The sequence below is a fragment of the Scardinius erythrophthalmus genome (assembly GCF_964197995.2).
Source record: "Scardinius erythrophthalmus genome assembly, chromosome: 3".
Classification (NCBI taxonomy): domain Eukaryota; kingdom Metazoa; phylum Chordata; class Actinopteri; order Cypriniformes; family Leuciscidae; genus Scardinius; species Scardinius erythrophthalmus.
This window is the reverse complement of record NC_138223.1, coordinates 59,028,262-59,047,768: the sequence shown is the minus strand read 5'-3', so window position 1 is coordinate 59,047,768 and position 19,507 is coordinate 59,028,262. Positions and strand designations below refer to the sequence as shown.

The following is a 19,507-nucleotide window of genomic DNA, read 5'->3' as shown; positions in this document are numbered from 1 at the left end:
CTCCACAGATGCACGTTGGTTAACTAAGAAATACACTTGCGCTGCCCGGGGCGGTTCAGCGCAAAGAGGAGGCGTGTTCCGGCGCAAACGTTCCCTCATGCTATTTTACAGGTTTAGAAAACAATTGCGCCACTGACCGAAAAAAAAAAAAGGTTAAATTCAGTGGCGCGTTGCGCATGTTATTCATATGCTATTTTAAGGGCGCATGCTTGGCCTTAATCAATGTAGCGTGTGCACAACGCGCATACACTTTGATTCTCTCATCTACACACAGATGCAGCAGTTATCATTTTTGCAAATCATACATTATTACGATAGATGGATGGATGGATGGATAGATAGACATTTTATTATTAAAGCATACATCTAGCTTACACATTTACCCAAATTATCATACGCCTGTTTAACCGAAGTTAATTTGGGTGTGTTTCTCCATCCCCAATGTCCCTGACGAGAACGTCGGTCTCCTCGCCTGTGAACCGCTCCTGTCGTGCGGCTGGCAAATCCGCCGTTATAATAGGAATCCGCTGTAGAATACGGGTGCCTGCTATTAAAGGGAATGTGATATGTCGCTCTGATTGGTTTATTTCACGTTACGCCCAAACCACACCTATGAATAATGAAGCTACTTCAGACCAACCCCTTTTAGATTTGCGCCAGGCGCAAGAGTCATTTATCCCGCCGGGAAAATAGCAACAGCGCCAAGACCCACCCTCAAAGTTACTTGCGCTTTGCGCTTTGACACTTGCGTTTCAGATCGTTAAAATAGGGCGCAAGATCTCTCTGTGTCCTCCGCTAATTTCCATATGTGTTTGATCCACAGCTATTCACTACTATAAAACGACAAGACTGGCTGATGGTTTCTGTGCACATTGTGCAGATGCGACTAATCCATAATAATCAAATTCATCATCAATTATTTTCATTATCTATTATCATCCATTTTATCAATTAGTTATTGCAGCCTAATTAAAATAAATGAAACGGCAGACAGGAAGAATTATTTCTTTGTGTTTTCTCAGGATCTGGAGTCAGAGAGCTATGCAATGCAAAAAGTGTTGAACTAAAACTGAAATGAAACGCATTAATTGTACAGAAAATACAAGATTGACAAGATTGAGTAGATTTAGATTTTAATTTATGTTATTTTTCATGTTCTTAAATCTCAGCAGAGTTTATAGAGATGATCAGACTGGAGACCAGGATTCTCCTCAACCAGTGAATGACAAACTACAGAGAGTCAAAGAGCAGCACAAAACCAGCATGAAGAACAAGTATTAGATATTATTTGAGGGACTGAAACTCCAAGAGAATGAAACCCTCCTGAACAGAATCTACACACAGCTCTACATCATAGAGGGAGAGAGTGAAGGAGTGAATAAACAACATGAGGTTTTACAGATGGAGAAAACAGCCAGAACACAACAATCACAAGACACTCCAATCTACTGCAATGACATCTTTAAAGCCTCTCCTGAACCAGGATGTGAGGAGAAAGACCAAATCAAGACTGTTCTTACTAAAGGCATGGCTGGAATTGGGAAAACCGTCTCTGTGCAGAAGTTCATTCTGGACTGGGCCGAGGGAAAAGACAATCAGGATGTAGATTTCATGTTTGTGCTTCCATTTCGAGAGCTGAACTTGATCCGAGATCATCAGTACAGTCTTCACAGACTTCTGCAGGACTTTCATCCTGAACTTCAAGATCTGGACTCAAAGATTTATGAGGAGTGTAAAGTTGTGTTCATCTTTGATGGTCTGGATGAAAGCAGAATCACACTGATGTTTTCAGACGCTCAGGAAGTTTCTGATGTGACTGAGACTTCATCAGTGGGTGTGTTGATGTCAAAGCTCATGGAAGGAGATCTGCTTCCCCCGGCTCTCATCTGGATCACCTCCAGACCAGCAGCAGCCAATCAGATCCCCTCCAAATACATCCACCGTCTGACAGAGATTCAGGGATTCAATGAGCCTCAGAAGGAGGAATATTTCAGGAAGAGAATCAGTGACGAGCATCAAGCCAGCAGAATCATCTCACACATTAGAAGAGCAAGAAGCCTCCACATCATGTGCCACATACCCGTCTTCTGCTGGATCTCCTCCACTGTGCTCCAGAAGCTCCTGGAAGAAGATCTGAGTGCAGAAATCCCTCAAACTCTGACTGAAATGTACATCCACTTCCTGCTGATTCAGATCAACATGAGGAATCAGAAGTATGAAGAGAGAGATCCAGAGAAACTCCTGCAGTCCAACAGAGAAGTGATTGTGAAACTTGCTGAAGTGGCTTTCCATCAGCTGATGAAGGGCAATGTGATGTTCTATGAGGAGGACCTGATTGAGAGCGGCATAGACGTCACTGACGCCTCAGTGTATTCTGGGATTTGCACTGAGATCTTTAAGGAGGAATCTGTGATTCATCAGAGGAAAGTCTACAGCTTCATTCATCTGAGCGTTCAGGAGTTTCTCGCTGCTTTCTATGTGTTTTACTGCTATTTAATCAAGAACAAGAAACCACTGCGGCTTCTGGGTGTATTCAGGTCTGATGAAGTCTCTCTGTGTGATCTACTAGCATCAGCAGTAAATAAAGCCCTCAAGAGTAAGAATGGACGGCTGGATCTGTTCCTGCGGTTCCTGCTGGGCGTCTCACTGGAGTCCAATCAGAGACTCTTACAGGATCTACTGACACACACAGAGAACAGCTCAGAGAGCATCAGAGAAACCGTACAGGACATTAAAGACATGATCAAAGATAAGCAGAATATTAATCGTCTCTCAGCTGATCAATCCATCAATCTCTTCCTCTGTCTGCTGGAAGTGAAAGATCAGACTCTGTCCAGAGAGATTCAGGAGTTTGTGAAATCAGGCAAACACTCAGAGGACCTTCTCTCTAATGCTCACTGCTCAACAATCTCCTACATGCTTCAGATCTCAGAGGAGGTGCTGGATGAACTGAACCTCAAGAAATACAACACATCAGCTGAGGGTAGAAGAAGATTGGTACCAGCTGTGATCAACTGCAGAAAAGCTCTGTGAGTGTTTAATCATTAATTGCTAAAGAATCCTTTTTAATAATGCAACTCACATCTTTACAGGGGTCATGACATGGATTTTTTTTACATTGTTTTAATATATTCCTCAAGGTTCACGTATACTAGGGGAGCCAAACTCAGTTCCCTAGAGCACAGGTTTTCAAACCCTGGATCGCCAGGATGATTTAAGGAAAATGTAGTTCCCTTTCGTTGTCACTCCGAGTTACGTTGGATGGCGACGAATGGGGTTTCGCTTAGAAATCCTATCATCTTCGAGTATATAAACCGAGCCAATGGCAGTGAAATGCCATGGGTCTGCGGAATTTGCATAGCGTAACTCCGCCCCACCCTGGGGGTATATAAGGAAGTGCGCTGGCAACATGCAGATATGTTTTCGCTTCGGAGCCAAGTTGATGTACTTCACTCCACAGCCAATCCTGAGATTCATCTCTTCACTTCTCTTCGAGACGAGCCTCTCTCCAAGTGTTGGTGTGACAGCGAGTTCCAGCGAGTGCACATTCCCTGCTTATCTGTGCAGTGATTTGCCAGTGTTTGTGTGTTCTCTCCCTGGTCGCTTCAGCATTTGTGGAGAAATCTCCTTTCTAAAAGAGCTTGCACGCGGCACGTCTTTTCAAAGATGCCTCGCCGTGCACTTCTGGTTGCGGTCTTCTCGTTTCGGACTCTGATGGGCACAATCGCTGTCTTGTGTGTCTGGGCTTAGAGCACGCTAAGGCAGCGTTTGTGTATGAGTCATGTTCCCATTGCGGGAACATGCCCATCGCACGGTTACGGTCGAGACTCAATGACCTTCATGGTAGAGTCCCCTCATCCGCACCCCGATCTACGGGCTCCGCGAGAGCTAGTACTTCGGCTGGCGGCCAGGGTGACCTGAGGATTACGGTGTGGGACAAAGCGCCGACTATTCCACGCTCCACACCGTCCTCTAGCGCCGTGCAACCCGCGAGTGTTTCAAATGAGCCCGCAGTACAGTCCTCTGACTTGCCGCGGGTCTCATTTGGCGCTACAGAGGAAGATTCGATGTCGATCGCTGCATCACAGGGTGGGCAAGAGTCCTTGGGAAGTGAGGATTCAGCTGTGCTGCCACCTTCGGGTGTGCCAGCATTGCCTGAGTCTGATCCCGAGATGACTGAAATGCTTTCCCGGGCAGCCGCGGCCATTGGGTTTGAGTGGTCCCCGCCACCTGGTCCGGTGCGCTCGCAGCTGGATGATTGGTTTTTGGGTGCCGCCGCTGATCCTCATCAGCGTGCGACCCCATTGCCTTTCTTCCCGGATGTGCATGAGGAGGTCACGAGGTCCTGGAAGGCAACATTGTCTTCTCGTGATCGCTCAGCGATCTCCTCCGGCCTGCCTCCTCTCGATCAGGTGGCCGCCAAAGGGTACACTGGGGTTCCCCAGGTTGAACGCTCTGTTGCGATGCAACTGTGTCATCAGAGTGCTTCTTCCCGCGGTGACCCAAAGCACCCCTCCAAAGCCTGTAGGTTCTCCTCCACCCTTATGGCGAAGGCCTATAGAGCTGCGGGGCTGGCGGCCTCCTCACTGCATGACATGGCGACACTCCGGGTCTACCAGGCCCAGATGTTGCTTGACATGCACGAGGGGAGGACTGACCAAGGACTCTTTGATGAGCTGCGTGCCGCCACCGACCTTGCTCTCCGAGCGACGAAGGTGACCGCACGCTCCCTGGGTCAGGTGATGTCCACTTGCGTGGTCCAGGAGAGACATCTGTGGCTCAACCTGGCCGATATGCGTGAGGCCGAGCGAACCCGTTTCCTCGACACTCCCATATCCCAGGCTGGCCTCTTCGGCGGGGCGGTTGAGGACTTTGCCCAGCAGTTCTCGACCGCCCAGAAGCAGACTGAGGCTCTCAAACACGTCCTGCCCCGACGGCCAGCTGCTGCCTCCACCCAGCCGTCGGCACAGGTGCCTCAGTCTGCTCGCCGCCGAGGGCGCCCTTCTATGGCTCCCGCCCCACCCGCACGGCCCCAGCAGCAGCCTCCATCCGGGTCACGTCGTGGAGGACGCCGTAGGAAGGCGCCACAGCCCTCTCCCGCCCCATGCCCCGCTAAACGCCAGGCCAAGCGGCGCTCCTGAGACGGGCTGCTCAGAGATGGCGTTGAGTTCTTCCCAGGAGACGGTAGCAGGGCCGCTCCTTCCACCGGTGGAGGGCCGGGGGAGAATCCTTGGTTTTCCCCACCCCGCAGCTCGTCCCACGACGGGCAGCACCCTAATGTGGTTAAAGAAAGAACTCACTCCCCCATCTCTGAGCACACAGAGTGTCCGGATGACAGTGCGCGCCGCTCACGAGCCTCGCCACTCTCGTCCCCCTCTGTCGCCAGATCCCTGCCAGAGCACGCCCCAGTGGGACGCTGGTCCTCCCCTGGCCTCCTCTGGCAGGACGCGGCTAATGACCGTGCCCCCGCACCGGGCCGCTATGCCACCCACGCCTGGGCCGGTTATTCCGCCTCGCTGCACCACAGAGGGTACGTCTGTGGTCCGTATGACCCCGCTGGTACAGTTCCTGGAAGCCTGGTTAGAGCTTCCCAGGCTGTCCCGCTGGGTCGCGAGGACCATCAGGCTCGGCTACGCGATTCAGTTCGCGCAGTCTCCTCCCAGCTTCAGGGGAGTCCACTTCACTATGGTCGGTGGCAATGCCCCAGTTATGAGAGTGGAGGTCGCTACCTTACTGGCGAAGGGTGCGATCGAGACTGTCCCTCCAGCCGAAATGAGGTCCGGCTTTTACAGCCCTTACTTCATTGTACCGAAGAAATCCGGTGGGTTACGGCCAATCCTCGACTTGCGCGTCTTGAACCGCTCCCTTCACAGGATGCCGTTCAAGATGCTCACGGCCAAGCGCATTTTCGAGTGCATACGGCCGCAGGATTGGTTTGCAGCGATCGACCTGAAGGACGCCTACTTTCATTTCTCCATTCTTCCTCGACACAGACCGTTTCTACGGTTTGCTTTCGAGGGGCAGGCATACCAGTACGCGGTTCTCCCTTTCGGGCTAGCCCTGTCTCCTCGCGTCTTTACGAAGGTCGTCGAGGCAGCCCTGGTTCCCCTTCGGGAACACGGGGTTCGCATCCTAAACTATCTCGACGACTGGCTGATCCTAGCTCACTCTCGAGACCAGGTTTGCGAACACAGGGACCTTGTGCTCCGGCACCTAGCTCGTCTGGGCCTTCGGGTAAACTGGGAGAAGAGCAAACTCTGTCCCGTGCAGAGGATTTCTTTCTCGGTATGGAGATCGACTCGGTCGCCATGTGCGCGCAGCTTACGAGCGAGCGCACGCAATCACTGCTGACTTGCCTTCGTCAGTTCGAGGGCAAGAGTGTGGTCCCACTGAAACTATTTCAGAGGCTCCTGGGGCATATGGCATCCGCAGCGGCTGTCACGCCGCTCGGGTTGCTTCATATGAGACCACTTCAGCTTTGGCTTCGCGATCGAGTCCCGAGGTGGGCATGGCACCACGGCACGCTCCGAGTTCCAGTGACTCCGACCTGCCGTCAGGCCTTCACCCGTGGTCGAACCTCAGTTTTCTTCGGGCCGGAGTGCCCTTGGAACGAGTGTCCAGGCATGTTGTTGTGTCAACAGATGCCTCCACCACGGGCTGGGGCGCCATGTGCGATGGACATGCTGCCGCACGCTCCTGGACAGGACCCCAGCGCCTTTGGCATGTCAATTGCCTCGAGTTGTTGGCTGTACGTCTTGCCCTGCACCGCTTCCATGCGTTGCTCAGGGGTCAACACGTACTAGTCCGATCGGACAATACCGCGACTGTAGCGTATATCAACTGTCAAGGTGGTCTGCGCTCCCATCGTATGTCACAACTCGCCCGCCACCTCCTCATATGGAGTCAGAAGCATCTGAGGTCGCTTCGTGCCATTTATATCCCGGGAGACCTGAACCAGGTGGCCGACGAGCTGTCTCGGCTTTGGCCTCTCACTGGAGATTGGCGACTCCATCCCCAGACGGTTCAGCTGATTTGGGATCAGTTCGGGGACGCTCAGGTAGACCTGTTTGCCTCCCACGACTCGTCCCACTGCGACCTGTATTATTCCCTGACCGAGGGCACGCTCGGCACGGATGCACTGGCGCACAGCTGGCCGCGGGGCCTCCGCAAGTATGCGTTTCCCCCAGTGAGCCTTCTTGCGCAGACCTTGCGCAAGATCAGGGAGGACGAGGAGCAGGTAATTTTGGTTGCCCCGTATTGGCCCAACCGCACCTGGTTCTCAGAACTAGTACTCCTTGCGACAGCACCTCCCTGGCCAATTCCTCTGAGGAAGGACCTGCTTTCTCAGGGACGGGCACCTTATGGCACCCTCGTCCCGATCTTTGGAACCTCCACGTGTGGCTCCTGGATGGGATGAGGCATGTTTGAGTACCCTACCACCAGCGGTGGTGGCTACCATCACTTCCGCTAGAGCATTGTCCAAGAGACATGCCTATGCGTTGAAGTGGAACCTCTTCGTCAACTGGTGTTCTTCTAAAAATCTAGAACCCACGAAATGCCCCATCAGTGTCGTGCTTTCCTTCCTGCAAGAAGGGTTGGAGCGAAGGCTGTCTCCCTCCACCCTGAAAGTGTATGTTGCCGCCATTGCCGCACATCACGACGCAGTTGATAGTAAGTCCTTAGGGAAGCACGACCTGATCGTCAGGTTCCCCTCGTACCCTCTTGGGACCTCTCAGTGGTTTTAACTGCCCTGCAGAGTGCTCCCTTTGAGCCTCTGCAATCAGTGGAGCTTAAGTTCCTGTCAATGAAGACAGCGCTCCTGGTTGCATTGGCCTCCATCAAGAGGGTAGGGGACCTGCAGGCATTTTCGGTTGACGAAGCGTGCCTGGAATTCGGACCGGCTAACTCTCACGTGATCCTGAGACCCCGGCCTGGATATGTGCCCAAGGTTCCCACCACTCCCTTTCGAGACCAGGTGGTGAACCTGCAAGCGCTGCCTTTGGAGGAGGCAGACCCAGCCTTGGCACTGCTCTGTCCAGTTTGCGCACTCCGTGCTTCAGGACGTGCTTCAGGACCTCAGACCAGCTCTTTGTCTGTCATTGTGGGAAGCTGAAGGGAAAGGCTCTCTCCAAGCAAAGGTTGTCTCACTGGATAGTGGACGCCATTGCTTTGGCATACCAGCAGCAAGGTCGACCATGCCCCCTTGGTGTGACGGCCCACTCTACCCGGAGTGTGGCATCCTTTTGGGCTCTAGCGCATGGCGCCTCGCTAACAGACATCTGCAGAGCTGCAGGCTGGGCGACACCTAACACATTCGCAAGATTCTATAATTTCCGAGTGGAGCCAGTTTCTTCTTATGTACTCGATTCAACTAGCCGGTAAGAGATTCTGCTCAGGTGTCTTCGCTTGCTCGCCATTCCTCTCCACGGATGGGATACGTGCGATATTTTCCTCAGGTGAGCCTAATAAGCCCTGAGTCTCCTCCAGCACTGAAGACGTCAACGCTAGAGTTATGTCATCGGCAGCTTTCGCACTTGGCTAGGTGCCTCCATGTGCATGGTTCCCCTCTGGGTGACCCCCACATGTGTATTTCCACTGTAAGCCTCTTGAGCATGTGTCTTTCCCTTGGCAAGCCACCTTGCCACCCCTGGGGTTCAAATATTCCACCTGCGGCTGGACACCCCAGTGTTATTCCGTATGCAGCCCTTCGGGGTCATATGTGTATTCCAAGTCCCCCCCTTCGGGTTGGGCATGATTGCATATTTCCACTGGATATGCTTCCCAGTGTACCTTGGTATTCCTGTGTTAAGTAGGACTCCTTCATCCGTGCTAGTCTCACGACAGGGAGCTCAGACTTACGCAGGGCACTGGAAGACAGTCGAGAGGTGGCGTGATTACACTGGGAACCCCATTCGTCGTCATCCGACGTAACTCGGAGTGACAACGAAAGGGAACGTCTCGGTTACGTATGTAACCCTCGTTCCCTGAGTAGGGAACGGAGACGTTACGTCTCCCTGCCACTTCCGCTGTACCGCTGGAGTTCAGTCTCGGCTCCTCAGCGAAGACATATCTGCATGTTGCCAGCGCACTTCCTTATATACCCCCAGGGTGGGGCGGAATTACGCTATGCAAATTCCGCAGACACATGGCATTTCATTGCCATTGGCTCGTTTTATATACTCGAAGATGATAGGATTTCTAAGCGAAACCCCATTCGTCGTCATCCGACGTAACGTCTCCATTCCCTACTCAGGGAACGAGGGTTACATACGTAACCGAGACGTTACATTTAAATTTAAAATAATAATTTGTTTAAAAAAAAATCATAGTCTATAAGCCTGTATAACAGAAATAAGTGTGCTATATATATTTGATTTAAATAATTAACAGATTAACAAAACAAAAGAAAAAAATGCTTGGTTTATTTTTGTGAGGTAATTTCACAAACAAGTTGACTGTAAGGAAACCGAGACGTCAGAAAACGCCTGTTTGTTTTATTTATCTTACAAAAGCACAATGTTCTTTTTTATTTTGAGTGTACTAGGGCTATGCAATTTGGAAAAAAATATGTAATTGCCATTTTTCTGACAGATATTGCAATTTAATTTGCGATACAATTTTGGAAAGTCAAGCTTCAGCTCAATATTCCCAATAGTGTGCAGCACACACTCTAAATTAAAGGAGTACACCATGCCTTTAACTTTAGACCCCTCCACTACCTTGTAGTCTAGCAGATGCAGTATGCCTTTCTATTAGTGTTCATTTTGTACTTTATCAGAATTTACTTTTTAGTTGTTATTATATTTTATCAACCACGTCCTGTATTTGTTTAGTCTAGTTTTCGCCATGCTGCATAATGGTTAAATTGAAAATCCCAATTATTTTGCTCAAAATTAAAATCATAACATTTGAAAAATGTATTTCATCAGAAGTATTGCACTTTCACCTTTAAACAGAAATCAAGGGAATGTCAACACATACACATGATTTATTTTACCTCATCTATTTTTCCTGGTTTATTATAGGGTATACGCCTACTGGTAAAACAAAAACAAAAAAAATCTCTCAAAAATTAAAACAGTGAAATTACTAGTAGTAATCCAATAAATCCAAATTACCTTAATGTTTTTCTATTAAAACAATAGCAAAAAAGACTTATTGTCAAACAGAGCTGCATACATGCAGTTATTCAGAAACCACAATCAATAGGCTATAGTTTAGTTGAGATCCATGTTTGGATTTATTGCAGTTCATCACAGAGAAGGCTTGATCGCAGATTTAGTCGCAGAAAACAGTGCAAGCAGCTCGTGACAGAACAGAGATGGAGATCGATCGCTAAACTGCAGGTTACTTGTTTGTCTGTGTTTTCAGATCATCCACTCTTCTTCAGCAGTGTAGAGAGAGTGCGTGCGCAGGGTTGCCAGATTGCAAAGATTAAGTAAAACTAAACCGGGTAGAAAGTGTGTTCTTTTACAGATGGTGGACAACCAGAATGAGACTTTTATCGCCACCGTTCCCGCGGCGGCAAAATTGGGATGTGTATTTGCTGGCTTTTACCGCTGAGTGGCGCTGTAATCACAGAATTTGAAAGGTGTCAGTTTATTCTCTTTATGACGTAATCTGCCGCGGCAGTAATCTGAGCTGAGGTCACAGATAAATTCAAGATAAATATTGTGGTTAAACGAATTCAAATTCATTAAATTTAAACAAAGTAGACACACGTTAACATTGTGTGCCCAGTTTTTCTATAATTTAGAAAGGCTATGTCAATAGGTTACTTGTCATTTACTTCGTGTTATTTTAATGTGTTTGTAGATTTATTAACTGAAACATAACAGTGAAATGAATTAAAATAATTTACCGTAAAATTAAAACATTTTCAGGACTTGCAGTTACTAACCGATGTTAGTCGGTTTAAGCATTCTTTGTTATATTCAGAATTAAATAGGCTTACATATTGTTATGATTATCAATTGAATTCTTTAATAAATAATCAACCACAATGCCTATTACTGCCGCAGCAAAAATAAACCAGTCGAATTTCAAAGTTGTTCGCGAAATGACTAGGCTATACCAGGTGGCGCAAGTGACAGGGCAAAACAGCAGCAACTGCGGCATTTTAAAAGGTAAGTTTCCTATCTGTTTATTAACCCTTTCACGCATAGTGGTCACTACAGTGGACAGCTATTAAAAATGCATTTTCTTGAATTTGCACGGGTTTTTATGGCAAAGTTGCACATCAATCTCTTCATTGGACCCTTGTGCATCATCCTATAAATTGCAACCAAGTGGCAAGCCTTTGTGTTTCGATTTTTTCCCCCTCCAAACCAAGATGGCCAAGGGTCAGTCAGACATGCCAAGTTGCTCCGGAATATCCACCCATTCCTTCTATCCTAGGAGACTCTTGTAGGTAAAAAAAATATTGCAGCATCAAGCAATATCTAATGAGTCATATCACAGTAAAATTTTCCAAGTTTTGATTTTAGATTGAGAGAAAGCTCTGATTAATCACATGTCCACTGTAGTGGACGTCATGCATCAACTGCAATATTTCAGCTACAATTCATAATTATAAAGTGAATATTGTTTTTGAAATTTAAAACATAAAAACTTAATCTGCAGTGACTTTTTTTACTGTAAATGTATTTGTATTATTAGAAAGTAATTTTCATTGACATCGAAAAAAGTCATGTGATTACATAATGTATGACACTTGTAATGCATTACTTTATTTGTTAGATCAAAAAGTAATCTGATTTCGTAATGCACGTTATTGTAATGCGTTTTTTTACTCATAACATCACAACGTAATCTGATTACGTAATGCATGTTACTTGTAATGCGTTTCTTTACTCATAACATCAAAAAGTAATCTGATTACATAATGCATGTTACTTGTAATGAGTTTCCTTACTCATAACATCAAAAAGTAATCTGATTATGTAATATGCGTTATTGTAATGCGTTTCTTTACTCATAACATCACAAAGTAATCTGATTAGGTAATGCATGTTACTGGTAACACATTACTTTACTTGTCACATCAAAAAAGTAATCTGAATGGGTTATGCATGTTACTTGTAATGCGTTACCCCCAACACTGATCTTTTCAGATGAGATTGAAAAAAACGTATCGCTAGGTTTTCTCAGAGGAGGGCTATGATAGAAATGTGCATGTCCATCTTGAACATAATCAGAATTATCAGCTAATAAGGGTAAATCTGTCATGATCTGGGTTCCTTCTTTCTCTGTCTCCCTCTTGTGGCCACATCTCACTTTTTCACTACACCATCACCCTGGTCTCATCAGTACCAGCTGTTCCCATTTATCCTTAATCTCCGCTCATTCATCTCACCTGTTTCCCCTTTCCCCCTGATGTTTCCTGCTATTTCTAACACTCTCTTTCTCTGCCTCTTTGTCAGTTTATTCAGATCTATCTAATGCTGAAGACGCTTCTCTTACCTCTCTTGTCAACGTATCGAGTCCTGTCCTGTCCTGTCGTGTCAAGTCCTGTGTGGTTCGTGAGGAGGCTTGTCCTCGAGACAGTTATCTCTTCCTTTCTCTTGCTGGCTCACTGTACTCTGCCCTGCCAATTCAGATGCTGAGTTCCTGATCTAGACGCGGTATCCAGCCTACGGTACCATCTCTCTCGGCGGACTTCGCCTCTCACTACAGTCTACTCGGTGCTCTACTTCGCCTGACGCCTCGCTGCGCATCCTGAGTTCCAGTAATTTCTGCCACCAGCGGTTAATGTTGATTTCTACAAAGCGAAGTTTTCCGTTGACTGTTTCCTGAGAATCCTGAGAAGATTTATGTTCTTTACTGTTTCAGTGATTCGCTTCTCATTTCCATTAAAGACTGTATAATTGTCAATCTCGCTTTTTGGTCCTCTATCTCTCATTATAACAGAATAAACTGACCAATTATGGACCAAGCGAGCAGCCATCCCTTTCAAGCGGCAGTCGAGCTTCAAGGTGCCATGTTGGGGAAACACGAGCAGGAGATATCCACCGCTCGCCAGGCTGTAGACTCCCTCGCTAGCCAGATGGCTGACCTCACACAGCGGGTTCATCAGATTCGGCACGAGCCGCCCGCCTCTGAGATCCGTGAAGTTTCCGAACCTCGTGTCAATAATCCTCCTGTGTACTCCGGTGAGCCTGCTCAGTGCCGTTCCTTCCTTACCCAGTGTGAGGTGGTTTTCTCGTTACAGCCTGCCACTTACGCTCGGGACCGAGCCAAGGTCGCCTACGTAATCTCCCTCCTCGCAGGACGAGCTCGGGAATGGGGTACGGCTCACTGGGAGGCAGAAGGTGAATGCGTCTTCGACTTCACAGTCTTCAAACAAGAGATGATCCGTGTCTTTGACCGGTCAGCCCACGGTGAGGAGGCTTCACGACTCCTTTCGTCTCTTCGCCAGGGAAGGCGTACTGTTACTGACTTTTCTATAGAGTTCCGCACCCTTTCCACTTCCTGCGGGTGGAACGAGCCGGCGCTGGTTGCGCGCTTTCTAGAGGCGTTGAATCCTGATCTCAAGGACGAAATTTTCATGCGCGAGGTGCCTGCTCGACTCGATGCCCTCATCGATCTGGCGATCCGAATTGAAAAGCGGTTTGACCTGTGCCACAGAGTCAAGTCAAGTCAAGTCAAGTTTATTTATATAGCGCTTTTCACAACATAGGTTGTATCAAAGCAGCTTCACAGTAATAAATTAAAACAATACATCAATGTTTGTTTCTAATGGAACGTCCATGTTTGGTAATGCTGATCAATAGTATCGTTGATTGATTAGTTAAATTAAATATCCAAAAATCCCCAACTGAGCAAGCCAAAGGCAACAGAGCACAGAGCACAGAGCACCGAGGTCTCTCGCTTTCCCACTTCTTCCTCTGCCATTTCTCCTCATGCTTCTGACACGGACTCTGAGCCCATGCAACTTGGTGGTCTTCGAATTTCCTCTGCAAACCACTTTGTCACTCATTGTCCGGTAAAAGCCAGAGCTCGTCAGTAGGCGGAGGGGTTACTGGCGAGCGCGGTGTCAAGGAACTCTCCATCCAGGTCCTGTACTACCCTTCCTGCACTTCTTCGGTGGCCCGTCTCATCTGTCTCCTGCATGGCTCTGGTTGACTCGGGGGCGGAGGGGAATTTCCTCGATGAGTTGTGGGCTCGGAAGCAAGGTATTCCCCTCATAGACTTAAAAGACTCCACCCCTCTCTATGCCCTTGATGGTAGCGTCCTTCCTAGAATAAAGCAGAAGACTGTGCCTCTGACGCTTACCGTCTCGGGAAATCATAAAGAGACAATTTCTTTTTTTATTTTTCATTCCCCCTTTACCCCTGTGGTACTCGGTCATCCTTGGCTAGTACTACACAATCCCCAGATTAACTGGTCTGATGGCTCTATTTTGTCGTGGAAATTGTCTTGTCATGTTGAGTGTTTAACCTCTGCTGTTCCACCTGTTTCATCTGTATCTGTTTTTCAGGAAGAACCCGGTGATTTGTCTGGAGTCCCGGAGGTTTATCACGATCTGCGGGAGGTCTTTAGTCGAGCCCGGGCCACTTCTCTCCCCCCCCATCGTCCTTACGATTGTAGTATCGACCTTCTCCCGGGGACCACGCCCCCGCGCGGCAGATTATATTCTCTATCGTCTCCTGAACGGGAGGCGCTGGAGAATTATCTGTCAGATTCCCTCAACGCCGGTACCATTGTGCACTCCTCGTCACCTGCCGGTGCAGGGTTCTTTTTTGTCAAAAAGAAAGACGGTTCGTTACGTCCCTGTATCGATTACCGAGGGCTGAACGAGATTACTGTCAAGAACCGTTATCCCTTGCCTTTAATGTCGTCAGCCTTTGAGATCCTACAGGGAGCTAAAGTCTTTACCAAACTCGATCTTCGTAACGCCTATCATTTAGTCCGCATCAAAGAGGGTGACGAATGGAAAACCGCCTTTAACACGCCCCTCGGTCACTTTGAATATAGGGTCCTCCCCTTCGGGCTGGTCAACGCCCCCGCCGTGTTCCAAGCTCTTATCAATGATGTCTTACGAGATATGCTAAATATTTTTGTCTTTGTCTATCTCGATGACATTCTCATTTTCTCTCCCTCACTCCAAGTCCATGTCCAACACGTTCGTCGTGTTCTCCAACGTCTGTTAGAAAATCGACTCTTTGTCAAAGCTGAGAAATGTTCGTTTCATGTTCCGTCGGTCACGTTTTTGGGCTCAGTCATCTCTGCAGAAGGAGTTAGTATGGACCCGGCTAAAGTCAGGGCGGTCACCGATTGGCCCATACCTGATTCTCGTGTTGCGCTTCAACGCTTTCTTGGCTTTGCCAACTTTTATCGTCGCTTCATACGAAATTCTAGCCAAGTTGCCGCCCCCCTCACTGCACTGACATCTGTCAAGTCCCGCTTTAGATGGTCAGAGACAGCTCAAGCTGCTTTTGATCAGCTAAAGACTCTTTTCACTTCCGCTCCTATCTTACTTTCTCCTGACGTCTCGAAACAATTTATTGTCGAAGTCGATGCCTCGGAGGTCGGGGTCGGGGCCGTACTTTCTCAACGCTCTTCTTCAGACGGGAAGGTACATCCCTGCGCCTTTTACTCTCACCGTCTCGCGCCCGCCGAACGAAATTACGATGTAGGCAATCGTGAACTGCTCGCCATCCGGTTGGCGCTCGGCGAATGGAGACATTGGTTAGAAGGCGCTTCCGTTCCTTTTATCGTATGGACGGATCATCGAAATTTAGAATACATACGTTCGGCTAAAAGACTCAACGCCCGCCAAGCCCGTTGGGCTCTGTTTTTTACACGTTTTGATTTTTCCATCTCTTTTCGCCCCGGTTCTAAAAATGTAAAGCCTGATGCTCTCTCTCGCCTCTTCGACTCCCCCACCACAGCCGTAACCCCTGAGGTTATTTTTCCTCCCGGTCGTGTTGTGGGAGCTACCGTGTGGGGAATCGAGAGGTTGGTCAGACGTGCATTATCTCAGGTTTCTGTGCCACGTAACTGCCCTAAGAGTCTCCTTTTTGTGCCCACGTCCGTTCGCCGCGCTGTCCTCCAGTGGGGACACTCATCCAAATTGTCTGCCCATCCCGGCGTGCGGGGCTCTCTTGCTTTCATTCGTCAACGTTTCTGGTGGCCCACTATTGAACGCGATACGCGTCGCTTTATCGCCTCGTGTGTTACTTGCGCACAAACCAAGACCGGCAACTCCCCTCCGGCTGGGTTACTTCGACCATTGCCTGTGCCAGCTCGCCCCTGGTCTCATATCGCGCTTGATTTTATTACCGGGCTTCCTTCGTCGGCTGGCAATACGGTCATTCTAACAGTTGTCGATCGTTTTTCTAAATCTGCTCGATTCATTCCTCTCGCTAAACTTCCTTCTGCCAAGGAGACCGCCCAAATTATGGTAGATCATGTTTTTAAGATACATGGTCTTCCCACTGACGTGGTTTCTGATAGAGGTCCGCAATTCTCCGCCTTTTTTTGGAAAGAGTTTTGCCGTCTAATTGGAGCTACCGCCAGTCTCTCGTCGGGTTTTCACCCTCAAACCAACGGGCAAGCCGAGCGTGCCAATCAAATTGTCGCCCGCATTCTTCGCAGCCTTGCTCACCGTTGTCCCGCTTCGTGGTCTGAGCAACTGGCCTGGGCAGAGTATGCACACAATTCCCTCCCATCCTCTGCTACAGGTCTTTCGCCTTTCCACTGCTGTCTCGGCTATCAACCTCCTTTGTTTTCGTCTCAGGAGGCTGTATCTAATTCATCGTCAGTTCAAGCCTATATTAACCGCTGTAAGCGCACTTGGAGGAGAGTGAGAATTGCACTTCGCCGCTCGAACACTCGCATGAGCATCACTGCCAATAAGCGTCGAGTCAAGAGTCCGCGCTACCTTCGTGGGCAGCGCGTTTGGCTTTCCACCGCAAATTTACCCTTACATTCCGATTCCCGCAAGTTGGCACCTCGCTTTATCGGGCCATTTCGTATTATTAAGGTCATTAATCCTGTCGCGGTACGCCTTCGCCTCCCATCCTATCTTCGTCGAGTCCATCCAGTTTTCCATGTTTCGCATATTAAGCCCGTCGTGCGTGTGCCTTCTCGTCCTGTCTGTCCGCCGGTTCGTATTGATAATTCTCCTGTCTACAGGGTTCGTCGTATCCTTGACATGCGCCGCCGGGGTCGTGGTCACCAATACTTAGTCGATTGGGAGGGGTATGGGCCGGAGGAGAGAAGCTGGATTCCCTCCCGGGACGTCCTGGACCCCTCGCTCATTGATGATTTCCTCCGCTCTCGCCAGCTCTCCTCCTCGGGGGGGGGGGGGGGGGTACTGTCATGATCTGGGTTCCTTCTTTCTCTGTCTCCCTCTTGTGGCCACATCTCACTTTTTCACTACACCATCACCCTGGTCTCATCAGTACCAGCTGTTCCCATTTATCCTTAATCTCCGCTCATTCATCTCACCTGTTTCCCCTTTCCCCCTGATGTTTCCTGCTATTTCTAACACTCTCTTTCTCTGCCTCTTTGTCAGTTTATTCAGATCTATCTAATGCTGAAGACGCTTCTCTTACCTCTCTTGTCAACGTATCGAGTCCTGTCCTGTCCTGTCCTGTCGTGTCAAGTCCTGTGTGGTTCGTGAGGAGGCTTGTCCTCGAGACAGTTATCTCTTCCTTTCTCTTGCTGGCTCACTGTACTCTGCCCTGCCAATTCAGACGCTGAGTTCCTGATCTAGACGCGGTATCCAGCCTACGGTACCATCTCTCTCGGCGGACTTCGCCTCTCACTACAGTCTACTCTGTGCTCTACTTCGCTTGACGCCTCGCTGCGCATCCTGAGTTCCAGTAATTTCTGCCACCAGCGGTTAATGTTGATTTCTACAAAGCGAAGTTTTCCGTTGACTGTTTCCTGAGAATCCTGAGAAGATTTATGTTCTTTACTGTTTCAGTGATTCGCTTCTCATTTCCATTAAAGACTGTATAATTGTCAATCTCGCTTTTTGGTCCTCTATCTCTCATTATAACAAAATCTCCATACTCTGGTGCACTGGAGGAAGCATCTGAGTGGTTTCCACAGTTGTACCTTGACAGGCTGTAGAAAATTCTGATGGAATCACGTCCTCATGTTCTGATATCATAGATACGCGAAGTGCAACTTGTATGAAGTTGTATGAAGCCTTTGCAATATTTTGCATTTATATTTTTTGTATATATTTTATAGTTTTCACATGATTTGATATAATTGTATTGATTAGTTCGTTAAATTCACATACTTTATCTTTTTGATTATTGTCTTATTTAATACAGTATATCTTCAGTTTAAACCATAAACGCTTGAAAAATTTGTAAAAAAATAAAATAAAAATCAATTCTTGTTTTTCATGCCCTAAGAGCAATAAAAACACATAGGGAAAAATCCTGACTGAGGATATCATAATTCATGCATGAAAGGGTAAAAAAAAAAAAAAACCATGGCGCAAGATCTTGTAAAAAAAAAAAAAAAAAAAAAAAAAAAAAAATTCATTATTTGAACAAAAATGAGACTGCTTGAATATGTAAAAATATAAACAAACAAAGTAGAGAATAAAACAAACTTTTAGGGAAAAAATATAGGCCTATTATGCTACAACAGAATTGGTTAACATTAACGAAAGCAAAATATGTAAAAATACATTTCAAACAAAATAAAACAAAACAAATATGGGCTACTTTTTTATTTTTAATGCAGAGAGATTTGATAGTTCTAAAATATTGCTACACCATATTGTTTTTTTTCTCCTATAGCCTATATTAAATATTTTATATTTATAAAATAAAATTACCATTCATTTCCATTTTACATTAGGGACAATTTTTATCCAACAGAATGGCTGAATTAACATCTGCATAATAATAATAACAACAACAGCAACAACAATAATAATAATAATAATAATAATAATAAATAAATAAACAGCACAATGTCTTGTAAAAACACTTTTTTTTCGATACATAATTTCGAGACAGTAAATAGCCAATGTAAAAAAAATAAAAAATAAAAAATAATAATAATAATATAAGAAACTTTTAAAACAGAGAAAATAGTAGACCTAGGCTATTCAGACGATAGCTCTGTGGTCAATGCATTAACTATAGCCTCTCGGAGCTTCAAACGATCTGAGATCGAATCTCAGTGTAGCCAACAGTGTTTATGTTTTTCCGTTCTTGATGCTTAAATATGCATCTGTTTATTAAAGTCAATCATCTTGTTTAATTATCAATTGTACATTACAACATACATTTGCTACATTCCAGTTGAGCCGCTGCAAAGACGACACATCTGATGAAGGAAGACTGTCAGCCGATTGCACCAGAAAATGAAGATGATGAAGCTCGTCTTTAATCTGCTAAATTATTTTTTTTTGTGTGTGTGAATCATTCACGAGATTGAGATGACTGACAGTGATACCCGGCCATAGCAACGGAAGACATTTTTCAAAACAGATCGAACAAATCAGAAAAATACTTTCAATACAGTATTG

At 47.1% G+C, this 19,507-nt stretch overlaps 1 protein-coding gene across 1 annotated transcript in view; it reads left to right on the top strand.

The window, feature by feature from the left end:
- The window catches only part of LOC308687555 (uncharacterized protein), a 100,705-nt gene that overhangs the window by 11,476 nt on the left and 69,722 nt on the right, over positions 1-19,507 (top strand). The window contains exon 3 of the mRNA XM_081360161.1: positions 1,170-3,029. Within this exon, the coding sequence (XP_081216287.1) occupies positions 1,402-3,029 (1,628 nt within the window). The 5' untranslated portion in view covers positions 1,170-1,401. The remainder of the gene's footprint in view (positions 1-1,169; positions 3,030-19,507) is intronic.